General features: G+C 37.0%; 1 protein-coding gene across 3 annotated transcripts; it reads right to left on the bottom strand.

Annotated features, from left to right (window-relative positions):
• Window positions 1-758: 758 nt before the first annotated feature.
• Window positions 759-19184, bottom strand: LOC121984624 (probable transcriptional regulator SLK2). Of its 3 annotated transcripts, XM_042537673.1 has the most exons (12): window positions 18991-19184; window positions 18802-18850; window positions 18454-18644; window positions 17644-18369; window positions 17406-17537; window positions 16626-16674; window positions 13947-14161; window positions 13777-13845; window positions 8303-8403; window positions 7327-7420; window positions 7160-7229; window positions 759-2065 (listed from the first exon to the last, which is right to left on the bottom strand). In XM_042537673.1, the coding sequence occupies exons 4-12, from the start codon at window positions 18331-18333 to the stop codon at window positions 1185-1187; spliced, it is 2301 nt and encodes a 766-aa protein (XP_042393607.1). In that variant the 5' UTR covers window positions 18334-18369; window positions 18454-18644; window positions 18802-18850; window positions 18991-19184; the 3' UTR covers window positions 759-1184. The 3 variants fall into 3 exon arrangements, with proteins under 3 accessions (XP_042393607.1, XP_042393617.1, XP_042393597.1); XM_042537683.1 differs by lacking the exon at window positions 18802-18850; XM_042537663.1 differs by lacking the exons at window positions 18802-18850; window positions 18991-19184 and having other exon boundaries at window positions 18454-18658.
• Between the last annotated feature and the right edge of the window lie 637 nt (window positions 19185-19821).

Genomic DNA, 19821 nt, shown 5'->3' with positions numbered 1-19821 from the left:
TCATTTCTTAATTTTAGAGTATAGAGTTTATATAAATACATGTTTAAATGCATGATAATTCAACCCTTTATTAGCAATCACTATCTCACTCATTCAGAGTTTATGAAGTACATGTTTAAATGCATGAGAATTCAACCCTCTATTAGCAATCACTATCTCACTCATTCAAATGACCAACGTTCTTATGGTTGTGTCTCACTAAAGGAAAATTCCTCTCGTGTGCTGCAACTGAAATTCGACCCTTGGATATCTGATTAACCCCTTAGAAGATCTAACCGTTATACCATTATCCCGGGGGCAAATGACAGTGTCATTAAACAGTATAAATATGATCATTTCAATCAACCAAATAATAGAAATGACAGTTTATGAAATCCACTATTAAGTTTTCATTGCACAAATAAAAATGATCAACACCACACGGATAGTTTGACATAACGAGCAGTTCCAATTAACACCATTGTGGCATTGGCAAGAGGAGATTAGAAATCATAGTCAAGTCTGTACCTTATTGAAGCTCCTCCTTGACTTCAAGCCGACGTGCTTTATGATGATGGGGAGGACAAGAACCATGCAACGATGAGCTTTCTCAAACCTAATTAATAACATTGAACCTTACTAGGGCTCATCCTCTCGAACCAAGAAACAAGAGACCGATATGGGTATACCTATTTTTGATAGGATCAGGTGAAAGAAATATGAAGTTTATCAAATGTACACAAAAACATCTCTTAAAAGATGTGACAAGACACCTGATCTTAGAGAGACAAATACAAGATTTTTATAGAATGATCGTCATCTGGAACCTCAAAATAACCTATCAAATTATGGTCCAACAATTCTCAATTGACTGATGGTGCACTTGAAGGAAGCCATCCAAGTATATCTTAAAATGCAGAGGATTCTTGTCTAGTAGTTAATTATTTAGGCAAGTTAATGAACATAAAATAGGAAACCTCAAACAAGAACAATACCATTAATCTCGCCGGTCTGCAAAAAACAAGTTTTAACAACAAACCTCAACTTCTCTAGTTAAAGAGCCTCCTCCAGAATCACCTGCATATCACATGGAACAACATATCCAGTACCCTAAAGCTCCAACCAGTATGCAGCAAACATTATGCATTTTGCATATCAGTGTTTTCCGACATGTAGTCATACCTTGCAATAACAGAGGCCAAATATCACCATGAATCGCCATCAAACATCCCACCGTCTATAAATTCCTGGGCAATCTGATCTATTTCTGTGAAATCCAAGTTCTCCAGCAACTCTGTTCTCGAATTAAGACAGTTTCCGCTGATGGAGGGGACGCTAGCTGCGGCAGCAGACTTGAAGCAATCATTTCTGCTCGGGAAGGCCCCTGTACCTTCCTTAGGAAGGCCTGAGGAGTGGTTTTGCATATCAAGTGCATTTCTGAATGAGCCAGAGTCTATCCTGATTGGCATGCTAGTAGTGTCACACCCATTTACATCTCCAGCTGCCAGGTTAGCATTTGCAACAGGAACAATAGATTGTTGTGGTGTTTCCTTACTGTTATTCATCATCTCTTGTAGCATTTGCTGAATAACATGTTGCTGCATATTTTGGTTCACCCGAGGGCTATATGAATTGCTCAAGCAGCCATCTAATGGAAACTGATGTTGATGTTGGCCGGTTAAATTATTGTTAGACGCATCTGTTGGACCTGATAAGCCAGATCCCAGAAACTGTAAAGACAGTGCATGTTTGGATTTACCCAAGGAACTAGAAGCCTCTTGCTGAAGCAGAGATTTATCTAAAGAACTAGAAGCCTCTTGGTGAAGTACATTCTGCTTCATATTCACAGTATTTCTGAGCATATTCTGATAGTTGTTTAGAGCATGAACACTCTGATGACTACTGTTAGCAACCTGGGTAGTTACCAGGTTGTCATTTATGTAACTATTTGACCCTGGGGAAATTTTCACGTCTTTATCCAGACTACCAAGTTCACCAGACAGACTATGACTCGAGAGTTGCCCTCCCTCCAACTTCTGTTTTTGGATTTCGGCCACTGACTGCCTGGGGAAGCTCTTTAAGCTTTCTGTAAAAACATTTGTGCATACATCAGAATAAAGATCTTTCCAAGGTATAGGATCATATTTCTAAAGGAACTTGTTCAGTTTCAAAGAATACAGGACAAATATGAAGAGGCATCCTTTTTCACCATAAGTATCAAAGTGGTGCTTCATTTTCAAAATCATATCCAAAGGATGCCGTTACACATTTTTATGGTATGCTCTTTTACACCTCATCATTCATAATAAAATTTTATCTAAAATCATAATTTATGATATACAATCTTTCCAATAATTGCTAGATTTTCCAAATCTGAATTTCAATTTTTTAAAATTCGATTTTTGACTATAGAAAATTACGATTAGTGTATTGACATTTTATAAACATATTTTGTATATCCAAAAAACTCTTACAATAAAAATATAAAATCCAAATCTTATCTTACAAAATCTGAATTTTGATTTTATAAAAAACCAAAAAAAAAATATTTGATATAAATATTCAAGTCCAATTTTTTATAAAATTCCCACTAAATCGGAATAAAAATTTATTGAAATTTGAGTAATTAAGATGAATAAAAAAAATATTTTTTGATTATGTTAATAGAAATTTGTATGTTATATAAATTATTATAAGATGAAGAGAGATAAAAGAGGCATACAATAAAATTAGGACACTCTTTTGATACATATAATTTTTTTTTTAAATGCTCATTTGATATAAAAAGGATGCCCTATTGATCTCTGGAAAAACTCACAAAAAGGAAGCAAATACATACTAGGTTCCATGTATCATGTTTTTTGATCCCATAAGTCTCAAATAACAAAATAATATAAAATTTAAATTTAACAATATTAGACGTAATAAAATAATTGTTAAAATAGATGATGACGAGTGATATGGGTTATGACGAGTAAATCTGGAGGATGACGTGACGGTCAAAGTCAAGGTGATGTAACAGTCGGAGCCAGAATGGAAGAACATTCAATGCTTGATCCTGATGGTCACCTAGCTTTAAAATCGTCAAGTCCTACCTGCATCACCCTAAAGCAGGGTGCTCGAGTAGAGACGACTGATTATGAACCTGGTCAGATGTAAAGACTGTAGTATTTTATTCTCAAGATGGAAAGTAATACGTTCGGCCATAATGATGGTCGGCTGAGTAAAGGCAGAAAGAGCATAAGATTCTCTGCAAATACTCGGTCAGGCAAAGCCTGGGCAGGTCCAGAAATACTTAATCTCGTATATAGGTTTCAATACAAGACCGACCGAGCCCGGCCGGGCAGAGTCCGGATGGACCCAGAGATATGTAATCTTATATATAGCTCTTGATACATGTTCGACTAGGTAAAGGCCGAACGAGCATAAGGTTCTCTGAAAACACTCGGTCAGGCAAAGTCCGGACGGACCCAGAGATATGTAATCTTATATATAGCTCTTGATACACGTTCGGTCGAGTAAAGGCCGAACGAGCATAAGGTTCTCTGTGAACACCCGGTTGGGCAGAGTCGGAATGGACCAAGAGATATGTAAGCATAGATATAGCTCTTGATACATGTTCAGTTGGGTAAAGGCCGAACGAGCATAAGGTTCTTTGAGAACATCCGGTCAGGCAAAGCCCGGGCGGACCCCGAGATACTTAATCTTATATATAACTCTTGATATATGTTCAGTCAAGTAAAGGCCAAGCGGGCATAAAGTTCTAACACCCGGTCGAGCAGAGTCCGGACGGACCCAGAGATTTGTAATCTTATATATATATATATATATATATATGTATATATATATATATATACACGTTCGGTCGGGTAAAGGCCGAACGAACATAAGGTTCTTTGAGAACACCCGGTCAGGTAAAGTCCGGACGGACCCAGAGATATGTAATCTTATATATAGCTGATACACGTTCGACCGGGTAAAGGCCGAACGAGCATAAGGTTTAACACCCAATCGGGCAGAGTCCGGAAGGACCCCGAGATATGTAATCTTATATATAGCTCTTGATACACATTTGGTCGGGTGAAGGCCGAACGGACATAAAGTTCTCTGTGGACACTCGGTCGGGCAAGGGCTGTGCGGGCTTAATAATGTGTCGTCTCATAAAACTCTTTACCCATACACTATTATTCAGAAGAGGATCGATTGAACATATGGTTCTTTGTATGTGCCTGACCTAGTAAAGGTCGGACGAGTTTAAATTACCTAAAGATATAGTACCCCTAAAATATAATTCTAACATACGTGCTTTATTATATTACTTCTCAAGTGAACTTATGACATAATATGAATATTATATTAGCTTCTGAGCATATTTTTGCAGTATTTAATATATGATCAAGCAAATTAATACACTAGCAAATAATGCGGCCGACCTTCTGGAGCAGCTGAGATGCATTCAGCAGGTAAACAACAAACATCACTTTGACAGCCTATCATAATTGTCGGGGAATATTCACTTGAAATCTCCTGTGAAAACTATTTGGTTTCCCATTGATGAGTCAGTTATAATAGCATTCTCCTCCAACAACCTCAGTAATGATGCGAAATATAAACGACAAAAGAGGTACATATGTGGGTAGAAAAAATATTTCTCAAACTATCATGAAACACAGGTTGTACTTTCTTCCATCACCTAACAAACTCTAACAAATCGAGGGTCACCTCACGATCGCGGAGGTTATGAGAGGTGGTATAAAAAAGAGGATCCTCTCCGCTAGCGAGGTACGCAAACATTTGCATCTGAGCCTGACGTTTTCAGCACTTTCTCTATTGTTCTTCTTCCACTTTTGAGAGAGGAGACTGACTTGAGCGTCGGAGGATCTAGCCAGGGATCCCCACCCCGGTATTAGGTCACTAACGTTTTGTTGGCTCGTCTGATTATGCGCAGGATCGTTGAGGGGTTCCTTCAGATCTCGAGAAGCTTACTACTCTTCGACCGACCATCCATAGGAGCTAGCGCACTATCTCATAGCTTTCAGATAGGATCAACGAGTTTTTTTTGGAAGTGAGCTTTAAATTTAGGATCTTTTTTTACAAAGGGATGGAGGGATTGAGCGAGATGCTTTACATAAACTACAAACAGGATGATTGAATAGAAGATTAAAATGAAAGAGAACGTCGGGTGCTCTATGTGATCATAAAGTACCCCTAAAATTTAAAGAGAAATTTTACAAAATAGTAGTTAAACCTGCAATGTTATATGTAACTGAATGTTGAGTTATGACTCGAGCACATGAGCAGATAATGAGAGAGATGAGAATATTAAAGTGAATGTGTGGATATACGTGGATGGACTGAAATAGAAATGAATACATTAGAAAAAAAAAATCGAGATTGCACCTTGTGGGAAAAATTCGGATGACACTTTTAAGATGATACAGACATGTATATAAATGACCAATAGATATTCCAGTTAGGTGATATGAAACTATAACAAATATGTACATCAAACGAGAAAGAAAAAAGCCAAAGAAGACTTGGCTAGTAATAATAAAATAAGATAGAATTTATTCAAATATAAATGATGATATAGTTGGGGATAGAGCACAATGACATAAAATGATCCATATATCCGACGCCACCTAGTGGGATAAGGCTTGGTTATTGTTGTATCAAATAACAAAACATATACATCTTGGTTAAGTTCAAGCATGTAAAGGCGAGATTCCTTGTATCTGAAACTTCTAGTTTCCAAGGCATCAAATAACAAAACATATACATCTTGGTTAAATTAAAACATGGAAAAGGATCATTCATGTTTCAAGGGAAGAACAGAAAGCACACTAAAAGATTTAAACCTACTATTTTTCGCTCTTTGAAGGTATAAAAGACCAGCTACATTGCAGCTATTGGTTACCCAATGATGGTAAAAGCAATACAACTTCTAGGTCTTTGCCAAATTTTAAAGTCAGCTATGTAAACATTTGACATGATTTTTACCAAGGATAAAGCTCCACAAGATCAAATAAGAACAATTCAACCAAGCAAAAAGTATAAGATTAACATGAAGATCAAACTTTTGCAAGATCAAGAGAAGGAACAATTCAAATAAATTAAATTTGATCAAACACTATTGAATCTAGTAAAATAGCTACAAAATCCTTGTAATGACATTGTATAAAAACAATGAATAATAACCAAAAATTGCCAAAACTTTCTATTTTTTAACTGGAAATTCTTTGAAGACACGATGCAAATGGCCTTGTTGCAATTTTATGTTTAAATATTGGCATGTAGAATGAGAAGCTAAGTGACATGTTGAATGCACCTAGAAAAAGTTTTAGAAAAGGTTTTGAAAAGTGACAGCTTGGTTAGCATATTTGGGGACTGCATAACAAACTCATATGGTTGTATATTGCTTCTGTAACCATAAAAACTTTATTTGCTTCGGTTGAATATGTACAGGACTTAGAATTTTAAATTATCATATTTGTGTACCTTGTAACTTGTAAGTGCAACACAAACAATTATTTTTGCAAGTGATAAAAACATGTTATAAACACTCTTTATATATATAATATTTGTTTTGTATTCCGACCCCATAGAATGAGATAAGGCTTGGTGTTGTTGTATTGATTTGCTTTGCATTGTCCAATCAACATATATATATTGGCACCAGGTATTCAGCTTACGCCGACTAATCTTGGAAGTGACCGGTCCAACCTCATGGAAGTTCTCCACCGGCTACTAGGATAAATGAGGAAGTGTTCGTAGTGGGTGGCCCATCATTCCAACGTTCTTAATCAACCACCCATAATTCTGGATTCGATCCTTAGATGTCTAGGAAATTGAGAAGGTGCCCTGCTGCACCATTGCCCCGGGGCCCAAGGGCTCCAATCAACATATATTATTTCATGTGGAAGTGTGAAATGAATTTGTTGAATAGTATATATGTTAGTCATTTTTATTAATATAAATATTTCAAATTATTTTAATAGAGACCGCATGGTTGTGATGCAGTAGGTCAACCGTATACTGCCCAGATACACTTTCTGAAACCTAGATTTAAGTTGGGTTGAATTTTTTGGAACAGCAGCACCCCTAGTGCATGTCTTGCATCCATAATAATTCACAAAAGGAAATTATTTATCTTTTATATACAGTAGTATAAGAATTTTACCTATTGCTCCAATCTTCTGCTCCAGACTAAAATCAATCAAGTCCTTCATGCTGCTCACAACCTCAGCTATCTAGGAAAGCAAATGGCATATCAGCAACTTCATGGAAAAAAAGTATAAGCTAGAAGTGAATTCACACAAGGCACATAAACAATGGCTTATAAGTTACCTGCAAACATCTGACATATCTTTTGGAGAATCCAAAGTCATTCACAGCTTGTAAATCTAAACTTTTTAATAACTGACGACCTGTTGCTGCAAACCTACAAAATGAGTCACATAGTCAAGAAATATACGAGTTAAAAAAAAACACATAATAATAAAATCAGCATGACAACAAAGACCGAGAAGACTGACAATAAATAAGCAATCAAAACTATCCATAACTAACATGTAAGATCCATCAGAATTACTACATGAAATTGATATTTTTGACAATTCAAATGTAGTCTCTGTTCAAATGGATTTTTTTAAAGTTATAGGAAAAGATGGCATCATGAAGTTCAATTCATTAATATAACCTCTTGATTTTCAATATACCAACATATGATGACATTTCATGTTAGTAACAAAGAAGTAAGAAGATTATAGGCAGAGATAAAGAGACAAAATAGTCAGTAACAGGAATTCATTGCATTAGCTTGTCGTGATTTAATGGACATCGTTGCTTGATTGTTTAATCAATGATGTGAGAAAACTTATTTTATGTTGAAATTATTGCAAGATTGAACCAAGGATTAAAGTTTCTGTTGATAGTGTTCTCATAGGTATCAAGAAAGTATGCAACGCACCATCAGGTACTCAACAACACCAACCAACAACCAAACCTTATCCCACAATCAGGTACTCAACAACCAACAACCATCAGGTATTCCCATAACAAATATTATCAAGGAAAAGGATACCGAAAATGTCTGATCAATCCTTGGTGGAATTGGTAATTGATAAATGGAGTTTGTTTTGAATGAACTAGTCATGTTTTTTTTTTCTTTAATAGATATATCAAAGCAAGCTCCTCATTTTGATGAAAGTGGATTTTGATAGAAACGACTCTACCCTTTTAGGTAAATTTTGTACATTTGACTTTCCAAATGTATATTGAATTTCTTTGAAGCACTGCAGTTTATATGACAAGTTTCACTCACATGTTGCAGCTGGCTTGCAAGTCTTGATGCAGAACGGCAGAGGAACTATTTTCAGTTATTGCTGCTTGATATTTTTGAGCAACATGCAATAATTGGTTAACCTGAAAAATACAAAAGTTATATTTTAACAAGCAAAACATATACTTCATCAACCAACATTTACTTGCATATAAGCTATCACTGTTTCCATCAATAACATAATTTACCAGCTAACGATATTCAAAATTATATTATTTAGATTATTTTAGCTTATCTCTATTAGGCGCCTTCCTATAATAGATTCAGCTTACCTAACTATGAATATAATCGTTCTTTGAACGCATTTTCATCAATTTTATCATCTATAATAGGCGCACCTAATCCTCTTGAATAATAAATATACTTTATAGTATGCTCAAATATACTATATGTGATCCCAGAAATAAGCTTCTCCATGGCAAATAAAATATTGTAAATATTCATTAGATAATAGTAGAGAGAACGTTATGATTTACACATGAAATATAAAATGTATCAAAACGTTATGGACCTAATCAGCCTTCTAAAGGGTCCGTCAAGGAGGATTCAACCACAACGAAGAAAGAGAACCAATCAGCCTCCTGAAGGGTCCATCAGGGAGGACTGAACAACAATGAAGAGAACTGATCTTTTGATCGTGCAAAGTAGGAACAGGGATACTTGATAGCAGAAATTTAATATGATCATCTGGTAACATCTTTTATATATAGATCTTAGATATCATACAAGGGAATAAAGCATTAATAATTTAATCTCCCTTTATTCTCTCTTTTTCATGATTTTTCATGCCCAATCACTGCTTGTTACTTTGGGACCCATGCTGACACCAAAAGACAGCTCCACCTCTTCCTGCAGATCACATCGAAAGACAGTGATTTCCCTTCCCTCCAATACTGATCAAGGTCCATGGCTTCTAATAAATACACCACCAAGCAACTCATGGGTCGAAAGCCCATGACAAATCCCCTCAATCTCCTCTCTGAATTGATGATAGGAGTTGTTGTCCCCCTATCCAAACCGATCACACTCTTGGTTTAACCGCAGAACAAGGGTGGCTTTTGATGAAGACTTTGACCTTACCTCCACTGTTGCCGAATTGGAACAGAAACCCCACCACAAGTGCATATGATCCTGCACCCAGGCTCGTAAGAGTCGTAACAAATTGACATTAGAACAAGATATGGAAGATTACTTCCAACTAAGCATGTTATCATGCATTAAGTAAATAAAGAAAGATTAGACCAAGGATATGGACAACAAACCAAAATTCAGCCCCTAGGCATATGGTTTGATGTTAGGTCAAAGTTTAAGTTAGGAAGATATTGTGATTTCTCACATATGTGTCAAGTATACAGATATAGAAAATTTGACATGTGTTGTAGGTGTAACAATGGAATTTAGGTAGATCAAGGATACTAAGCAAGTGGAAGACCAAGTAGATCGAGAACCAAATACTTGGCAATTGGAACACCAAGTAGGTCGGGGATGGGACACTTGGCAGATTGAAGTCCGGATAAATCAAGAAGAACCGAATGCTAGGCAAGACAATGAAGTCTTGGAGGTAAGAGCTCTAGGTGTGGATGAAAGTGCTTTTTGGAACACTAAAGTGAAGTCCTGGAGGGTGGAATCTCTTGCCACATTGGTGAATTTCTGTGAGGATGAATTGAATGCGCTTGTACAACAGTGAGGAGGAACTAAAAACTCAACCTAGGAAGTGGTCGAAGTCAGAGCTACAGATCATTGAAACCTTACAGCAGCTGACTGGTATATGAGTCGATTAGGTATTTGACTTAGCACTGAACAGAAAACCATAGAATGCTTTGGTTCAAGAGTCCATTTAGGTTTAGTCAATTGATTAATAATGGAAAACCTCAAAGAGAGCTATTGATATGACGTCAACGAGCTATTGTTTCAACTATCTTCTAATAACTCAATTCAGTGAAATAATCATTGCATGCAACAGACTAACAAAGTCAATCAATAGTTGACTGAAAGTATGATCCTTCGACTGACTGAGGGCTCGATTTAAAGGCAAAAAAAGAGTTGAAGGCTTTGACTATAAATATGAGCATAGAGACATAGGAATAAAGGGCAGTGCACGAAGCTCCCGCCAATGCAGGGTGCCGGGGAAGGTATATTGTACATAGCCTTACCCTGCTTTACAAGAAGCTGTTTCCGAGACTCAAACCCACGATCTCTAGATCACATGGCAGCAACTTTACCGTTACGCCAAGGCTCCCCTTCTTGTATTGGAAAATGGAAAAATCTAATTCTCTCATCTCTAAGTCTTATGCTCAATTCTCTTACCTTTTCTTCTTGTATTGGAAAATGATTCTCCACCTTCGGTAACTTACCAAAAAGGAGAAAAGATGCTAATTTGTGAGGGGTGATCTCCTGAAGGATCATAAGCCACAAAGTAAAAACAGAGGGGTTTAGAACCACATAAATCCTTGTTTTATTTGATGGTCTTGTTACTTAATTGTGTTCTTTATATTTGCGCTGCACTATCTCAATTTGTAGAATCAATCAAGAAAGTGAACAAGATTGGCTATTACCCTCCCCCCTCTAGTCTGTAAACGATCTAACAGTAAACATCAAGACAATCAGAAGGGGAACATGAAAAACATAGTTGACTTGATTACAATTCTCCAAGGAGATGGGCATTCTTCATGCCACTGCCCAAGTGACTAACAACAATGGTAGGGTGACTGACATGATGCCCTAAGGACAATTGCATTCCAAGATTGATGAGGAGCCTGAGGGAAGAACACCTCCAATACTAGGGATGAGCCCCCCTATTGACCACTCAAATGGGAGGTGCCAATATTGTGCTCTGAGATTTTATTTACTGAAGTATGATACAACAAAAGATTCACTAACTTGGCTACTAAGATGCCACCACTTCTTTAAAACATCAATAGATCTAGAAAAAAGAAAAAATTGGCATTCTCTTATAACCTAGAAGGAAATGCACAGGTATAATTTTAAAAAATTGAAAGAGTTTTTTGCACTAATATGGGAGAATTCCAAGAGATTTGCCATGACCATTTTGGACAAACAATAAGGAAAGAAAATTAGGTGAATTATCCAAGCTTCAAGAGAGATGTCCTGCCAACTAGTACTTGAGTTGGATCCTTCTTGACAAGCCAACGGGTAGATCTTCACCCCTGCATTGGTACCTAATCTACAACTAGAAGAGATACACCAACCCTGAGACACCATCAACACAACACAACACAACACAACATGCACACCTCTATGAATAAAAATCATGAGGACCTAAAGAACCGCAACTATAATAGTAAACTAATAAAGAATTCATCACCAACCAATGTGAGATGGTCAAATGTCATGCTAAGCCACTAAGACCCTTTGCTTCAATTATAATGAACCATTTTTCCAACAACCATACATGCAAGCGATTAGCCATGTTAGATGGAATTGAAAAAATGAATGCTAAAGAATCTCCTAATTACTCGCTAATGGTCATCCATGGAGTTACTCGATTCCCAAAAAAATACCAATAATAGAAGTCCCGGCCACCATTAATTTGTACATTGTTTCTGCTCTAATCAACTCAAGAAGTACAAGAAATTTCATCAACACAGATTTAGCCACCAAAAAATAGATGGCTAAATGTTAGGTTTAATCATCTTGGCTTTTGCCACCATGAACATAGAATTCACAAAACAAGGAAAAGGGGTCAAATGTGAGGGTCCCAACGATGGTCACAGTTAACATTTCTAGGGTATGGACAAAATTGGTGTACCAAATGACATCAAAAAATGATACTTGAGTCTGAAGGACATCACCAGTAAAAAAACTCATGGAAGGGCGATAAAGTGTCAAATAAGAAATTAGGTTTTATACTTGAGGACAAGCACAATTTTGATAAGGCAAGAAATGTTACGAACCTATCATGCCGTTCGACGGATTGTCTATCATAGGAGGACTTTGATCACGATGAAGAAAGACAAGCAATTGTATGGTTATATGATGGACATGCAAATTTGGACCCAAATTAACTAAAATAATTTTTTTTTATATAACCAAGTTGTAGTATCTTTTATAAATAGATGCTGGACATCATAAAAGGGAATTAAACAATAATGTAATTTCATCTGCCTCTATTCTCTTATCTCTCTCTTGTAGTGTTTCGTCGCCCATGCTATAACCAAGAAACATAGTTGGTCTTGTTCTTGTAGAATGATACAAGAGATTGCCTTTTCCTTACTCTCCAACACCAATTGAGGCTTCATGGCCTCTAATTGGTATACCACAAGACTGACCCATAAGCCACAGGCCTACAAGTGAATCCCCTCGATCACCTCACTAAGGGGCATCCTCCTTCCAAACCGACCACTCTCTAGGTTCAATGGCAGAAGATAGGTGGCTTCTAAAGGAGATCTTGACCATGGATTCACTACTGTTGAATAGAAATGGAAACCATTGCCCAAGGATATGATCCTGAGCCTAGACTTGTAAAAAAAACACACACACAAACACTATAGGAGAGAGAGAGAGAGAGAGAGAGAGGGAGAGAGAGAGAGAGAGAGAGAGAGAGAGAGAGAGAGTCCTTCATCAATTATGCAGAACACATGGAATTTATAACATGTCCAAAGCTTTTGAATCATGACAAGTTCAGCTAACAAAGTCCCTTAATGTACAAGGGAAAAAAAAAGAATAAATAAAAACAGATAGATTCAAAATGGACATTTCTTTTCTGAACCACTCCCAAAAATGTGTGGTAATTGCAATCAAAGTCCAAATATCTTTTTCTTTCTTTATTAGTTTGTTTCAAACTATAGGTAATCAAATAATCGATATTATTATTGGGAGCTAACACCTTGATGATGAAAATATCCTTTAAAAGAAATGTGCACAATGAGGTGATTTTTCATAGTTCAATAGAAAATAAAATATTTGGCCTAAATTGAACAATATGTTTTGTCTAGATCAGCTCTACTTAAATCTACCATATCCTTGTTAGTGACAATTCCATATCCTTCAAGGAAAATAATTTTATTAACATCCAATGTGAAGTCTACATCATCTTTCGAGTTCAAACAGTTTGTCCACAAACTTATTAACACAATCAATTGCTTGCTTAGCCTCCCCAACAACAAAACACATGCCCCAATTAATTGGGATTTAACAACATGGAGATATCCATCCTTGAGCTCGTGATGCAATATCATTAGTATCACCTATTAAATCACGATTGACTGTTGTTAAGTGGAGTTTCCAAATCCCCACCTATCCTCACCTTTTTCTTTAACAAACCAGCTAGCTAACTATGAAATCTGCCTCATCCTATTATTTCATCATCTATTAAACCTTACTAATTGTTCATAAATAGTCATTTTGTCTTATGACCAAGCACTGTTTTTCTATTACTTTTAGGAATTTCATTCTATATTTAGCAATACAATAAAATAGTAAAGCAAACCAAATACCTGCGGTGCAAGCAACCTACGAGAAAGAAACTCTTCATGTCGTCGACTACAAAATTCCCATAATAATATCTGTAGCAGAGTAAAAAAGTAACATTAACGATGGAGAAAATTACATCTAAGAGGCAATCAATCAATTCAAGTAAGAGACTTAAGCCCATTTAGTTTAAAACCTTCAGTTCTGGTGTAAATAATATACGAAGCTGTCCTTCACGAATAGTATGTAGATGTTCATAAACAGTCTCTTCAACAGCTTTCTCAAACTTCAATACCATAATTCCAGAAGGCAACCGGCCCTCATGTGGCATATCAAGAAACAAATTCTCATCAATAACTCCACCATCAAATTTGATTTGAAAAAGTCGAGGAAGTACTTCAAAAGTAGCCTCTGGAAAACAACACGAATTTGTGCAGACAGTCTAAATTAGGACCATTGTGATTCTAGTGAATTTTATAGAATATCGCTATTGATACATATACCACTAATAATTCACAAAACTTCCAGTTAGAAAAACTAACTGTAGATTTTAGCCTCTAACAATTCAAGACAAATTTCTGGTGCCAACAAATATGAGCTTAAGGGTTCCAGTAAATACACCCACATGGTTATTTGACAGGGGAGTTTCAATCAAATTATGAGGGAAAAAATTTGACATCTAAGACCTGGATTATTTGCAGAAGTAACACCAATTGCTGTAATATAGAGAATGTTATACTCAATTTGATGGGACTACGGTTGACATGATGTGTTAGGAGGATTGCAGAAATAGAAGAAAATAAATGGCACAGACACTAAAAAATGGTGAAACTCTTGGCATGACAATAGAAATAGTTGTTAACACCACCACTGAGGTGATATTTATTCATGGGTTTGGCATTACAACATGTTGCATACTATTATCTTGTTACTAAATGTGGCATTACAACATTTACTTGTGCCAATTAGCAACATGCCAATAGTATGCATGAAGCTTGTGCTGAGCTTCTGTTTGCCTTTCACTAACATTGATGCAAATTAAGTTCCAGATAGAAAAGTTGCCTTTCTCAATGAATCATAGTTGTTAAAAGCGTGCTCTTCACTCGCTTAAGCGCCAAGTGACACGAGGCGCACTGTGTTGCAAAGAACTCGGAAGCATACGAGTTCTCTGAAGTGCGTGCATCTTTGCACCTTGCGTAAAAGCACAAGCGAGTGCGTTTTGTGCTTCCTCTTTCTTTTCTCTATAGGTTTTTTCTGTTTTGAATTTTCAAGTGGTGCCAAAGCGTCGCGGGATGCTCCTGGCGGCGCTGGAGGCTCGGAGGCGTCGCAAGACTCCGGCACCGGCGGGAGCGTGTGGTGATGGCGCCAACGCCGGGAGCGTCCTGTGACGACTTTGGCACAGCGGAGGCATCGCGATATCTTCAAGTTATTGTTTGAACTCGAACTTTGGGGATGGGATTTGATTAATTCAATCAACTCCCAACTTAAATAGCATAAACCCTGATTAAATTATCTTAATAAAATATATAAAACTATATTTAAAATTAGAAAATTCAAATAAATTTTATTAATTCATATAAATCTATTTATATTCTGCTACTTTTTTTTACTGTTTTATATTTTTTTAATTTATTAATTGATTATTATTGATTTCATCACTATGACGTATTCATATATATGTTATTTATTGTGCTTTGTTCTGTAAAGCGTGCACTTCGCTTTGCGCTTTGCACTTTAAGCTCCATAACTCTTGAGTGTTTTTTTGGGCCTCGTGCTTTTGACAACTATGCAATGAATGACTTAGGACATATAATTTTCCTTTACCCATTTGTAATTTTCCATTTTTTCCTTCAATTCAAACAAATTTGTATTTTGAGATTGGACTTTGGAGAACCAAAGAAGCTGATAAAAACACCTTTAAATGAAAGTCTTCAAATAGTTCAAGGATGCATTACAGGCATCCTAACAACATTGTATCTTAGATTCATCTTGAATTCTACATTCTAAACTGTAAAGCAAGAACCCTTCTTACTCTCAGAATTAGATCCCTGTAATAAATGCTAAAACTTCAGGAACTTCAGCTTGGATCTTTGGTAGTTAACAAAATTGAGGTTTCAATTACAAACTTTACGCAGTTGTTAGTTGATATTACATAAAGGCAATTAAGTTCAAACTCATATTGAATAGGATCCATTGTTATATTTCTCTAGTAGAAGATTGGGTGAGATTCCAACTTGACAAGACCTAGATATTTATGCAAAAACCAATTTGAGTTGAGGGAAATTTCATTTCACCGCCCAAGTTTCATAATTCCATTAAGTGATAATGATGTTAGTGATTGGGGCCAAATTGATATGAGATTTAATTTAGCTGAACTAGTTGGTCATCAATATTGGAGTTACTATACCATTTGGAATATTGTAGACAATAGAATTCCTAGGCTTTACCTTAGAATCAGTGAAAAACAAACGGCAACCGAAATCAAGCTTGTTTCAGTGTAGCAAATCGTTTAGAAGTTTAAACTATTCCATAAAGGTCCCTATAGTCCTGAGGTCCTTGGGGTAATGCCATGAAATATAGATACTATCGACACACCAATATTAGCTCTATATTCCTTGCTTCTTTGTTCATCCAGCAAAGGAACAGGATACTGCAGCACTTGGCTCAAATGTATATAAATCTTTCGTTCAATCATGATGAATGTTATTACATATATAAGAAAAACAGGCAAGAAAAAGCATATTGCTAATGCATGCATATATGTAAGATACATATGGAAACAGTGTCATTTATCATAGATTGATTTATCTAAAATCAATCAGATTTCAGCATTAACCTAATGACCAAAGATAACTATAGAGATAATTTTACTAACCAAATCCCTTTCTAGACTTGGAAGCACAGATGTCACATTGCCATGCATCCTGCATTAACCAAAGAATGCACAAACAGTAAATGATGAAGAATAATAGGAAAATAACTGCATTACCATAATCTAAGCTTGCATGTTAAACTGGATGATTTTAATCTATTTTTCAGCAACTTCCAGAGATGGAGACCATATCAATTACCAGGCTCAAGTAAAAACAAGTAGTTCTGAAATTGCTAACATGTTGAATAACCATGGAAAGAAATTAAAATATGATGGCAATACATCAGGACAAAATCTAGCTGAGCCTACTTAGATTCTTATTTTATACTGTCAGAGACAAACTTAAATTTGTTTAGTGGATACATGAATCTTGAGGAAACAAGACATAACAAACATATTGGTGTGACTGCCTATAAGGTTTATCCACAAAATATTATCTTCCCTAAACGGCTAAACCTAACAAGTATTTATTTTATTATTTTTCCAGGAAGGGAGCATGAGCTTCAAAAAATTAAGTACATAAACTATCGGCATGCATCACAATATATCTTCCACTAGAAATAAGTTGTCAAATAAACAGAAACCAAATTTAGTTCCGCCTCCTAATTTCAAGACCAGATACTCATTATAAGTTTATAACCAGCACTAATCCTTCCCATATAACAGAGAAGTTGCATTTATAGCCCAAATAGATAAATGCAAATTAAATATTCTTTCTAATTCATTCTGCAGAATAAAGGGTCAAAAGAAGAAGCAACTGAAAGAACTATAACAACAACTTACAATAGCCAATTGAGGAAAAATACCCAGAGCATGATTACCCATATTTTCGTACAAGGACAAACACCATCTTTTCTTGGCTTGAGGTGCAAAATACTCAGACACAAACTTCCTCCAATATAAAATTGTGTTGTCCTATAACCAAACAAAAGGACTAAAACAGTTTAGATTACACAAGAATGACATGAGATTAATCTTAGGAAGCTACTAGATTTTGATAAAAATTAAAGAATAAACTCACCCGTGGCCGATGTCGTTTGTGATACAAGTATTGCATAAGCTTACGGTAACATATTCCATTATCAATTGTCTGTTTAACAGGATTAGCTAATTGAAGAGCCTGAGGCTGCAGATGTTGTTGCTGCAAGTTTCTCACAGGGACTCGCTGCATCTGAGAGAAGGATTGCATTATCTGTTGTTGCCGTTGCTGCTGCAATAATCTCTGGTGTTGCAAAATGACCTGCTGCATGTTCTGTTGACCATGTGCTTGAATGGGCTCATGTCTCTGGAAAAGCTGTTGTATCGACTGTCGATGCAAGACATCCTCATGCCTTCCATCAATTCGTGGTTTCTTTTGGGCATTCATAAAACTTCCAAGGTCCTGTTGCGTTAACTGAGATGTTGCTCCTGACAGCCCTTGCTTTTGCATCTGTGCTAGGGAAAGGTTTTGCTGCGCAGTTGAGCAACCATCCATCACTGAAGAACCCGAAAAGTTGGAGGAGAAGGAAATGGGAGAGGTAGGAAGCCGTGTATATGTCTCGTTATTAAAGCTGGCGCATCGTTGCAACTGAGCGCTACAGAGAGCCGAGTTGGCATCCGTGACAAGGGAATTCGCACCAATATTTGGACCCGATGAGTTTCCAGCGCTGTTAGGTATCTGGTTCATGTCACCAGAGGCAAGTCCGAGACCGGAGCAACCATTCCCTGACATGGGGATCAAAGTGTCTGAACTCTGACGACCATCGCTCTGACAAAAATAACAGAGGAGCCTAGTTGGCCTCGGCAAATCCGAAGAGAAGATAACACTATACAGCAAAGAGGATCCACGTACCTACAGTGAGCCAGCCATCTTATAAACAACCTTAAAAGGAGCACTTTTGAAACCTAAACACCACTTATTCAACAAAACTTGCACTTTTGCCTTTCAATTCCATTCTCAGCTCCAAAGAAATGATTCGGAAGAAGTTAACTCGAAATGTAGATAAGCAGCTATGAGGATCAAATAAAATATCTCCTTTGTCACTGTCAAGAGAGATCGAAACATTAAAAGCTGCAATCGTATTTACAGGGAACGAATAAAGCTGCTATTAAGAGATCAGGAGGAGGAGAACATAAATCCTAATTTCTCCGAGGTTTAGTGAAAGTGATAGGGCAAAGTCACAACTGATCTCGAAATCACCTAATCACAACGTTTCGCAGCAATTCGACCCCGAGAAGCCGCAAGGTTCCTATATGGAATCAAGTCACAAAAAATTGACACTCTCACAAACGATCAAGTAATAGGTTGAAAATCACGAAGAAGAGAAAGCAGAAAAAGATAGCGGAGCCGGAAAGGAAGGCAAATGAATCGGCAAGCAAAGGCGCTTACCCTTCGAATCCGAGCCGGCGTCGACCAACGAGATAAAAAAACCTGCGGGAATCAAAAGATACAACGCGCTCACTTCTTCTTCGCCCCTCCCCCTCGCAGTCCCCTTTCTCGCGGCGCTACGCCGCCGGCGAGCGGCTCCTCCTCTTATAGGTCGCGGGAACTCGCGGGGGGAGGCGATTGATGACCGGTTGCAACCGCCTCGGCGATCATCGTTTACCGGCTTTCACCAGTCAGCACGACCCTTTCTTTGGATTCATCACGATCGTCCATTCTTCCCAATCCTTAATCTGACGGTACGTATTCCGTGCCCAACACGATGGGGTCCAGGGTAGATTTCTAAATCTGGCGTTGCCACTGGGAAATCATCTGATGGGAATAAACGATGCACCCCCTATTTACGAACCCAAATATCTACCTCCCGCGGAGCCAGTCGATCGATGATCTAGTGGTATAATACGGAGGTGTAGATTTGAGGGAAAGATCGTGCAACCGTGCACGTGCATCGACGTTTCTTAATGAACGGTTTCGAGGTTCGAAACGTCTTCTCTTGAGCGACGTTTCTGTTCCCCAATTCCTACTCGATTGATGACTGGATGAGCCACAGTGGGCTCCAGGTGACAATAACGTGAAGAAAACGTAGGTTACCTTTGTTGATCCGGTTGTAAAAGAGATAATTGATAATTAATTAATTAATTAATAGGCTTAGTTTGACATCCTGAGGACTGAGACTAAGGTTGTTCGAACGTTTAATTATATTTTTGGACACCGACCCTCATAATTAAATATTTTTTTATTATTATAAGTAGACGATCATATTCATCATAATTAAAT

This window comes from Zingiber officinale, chromosome 1B, assembly GCF_018446385.1.
Source record: "Zingiber officinale cultivar Zhangliang chromosome 1B, Zo_v1.1, whole genome shotgun sequence".
NCBI lineage: Eukaryota > Viridiplantae > Streptophyta > Magnoliopsida > Zingiberales > Zingiberaceae > Zingiber > Zingiber officinale.
Note: the sequence above shows the minus strand (reverse complement) of the source record. Positions and strands in the feature narration are given on the sequence as shown.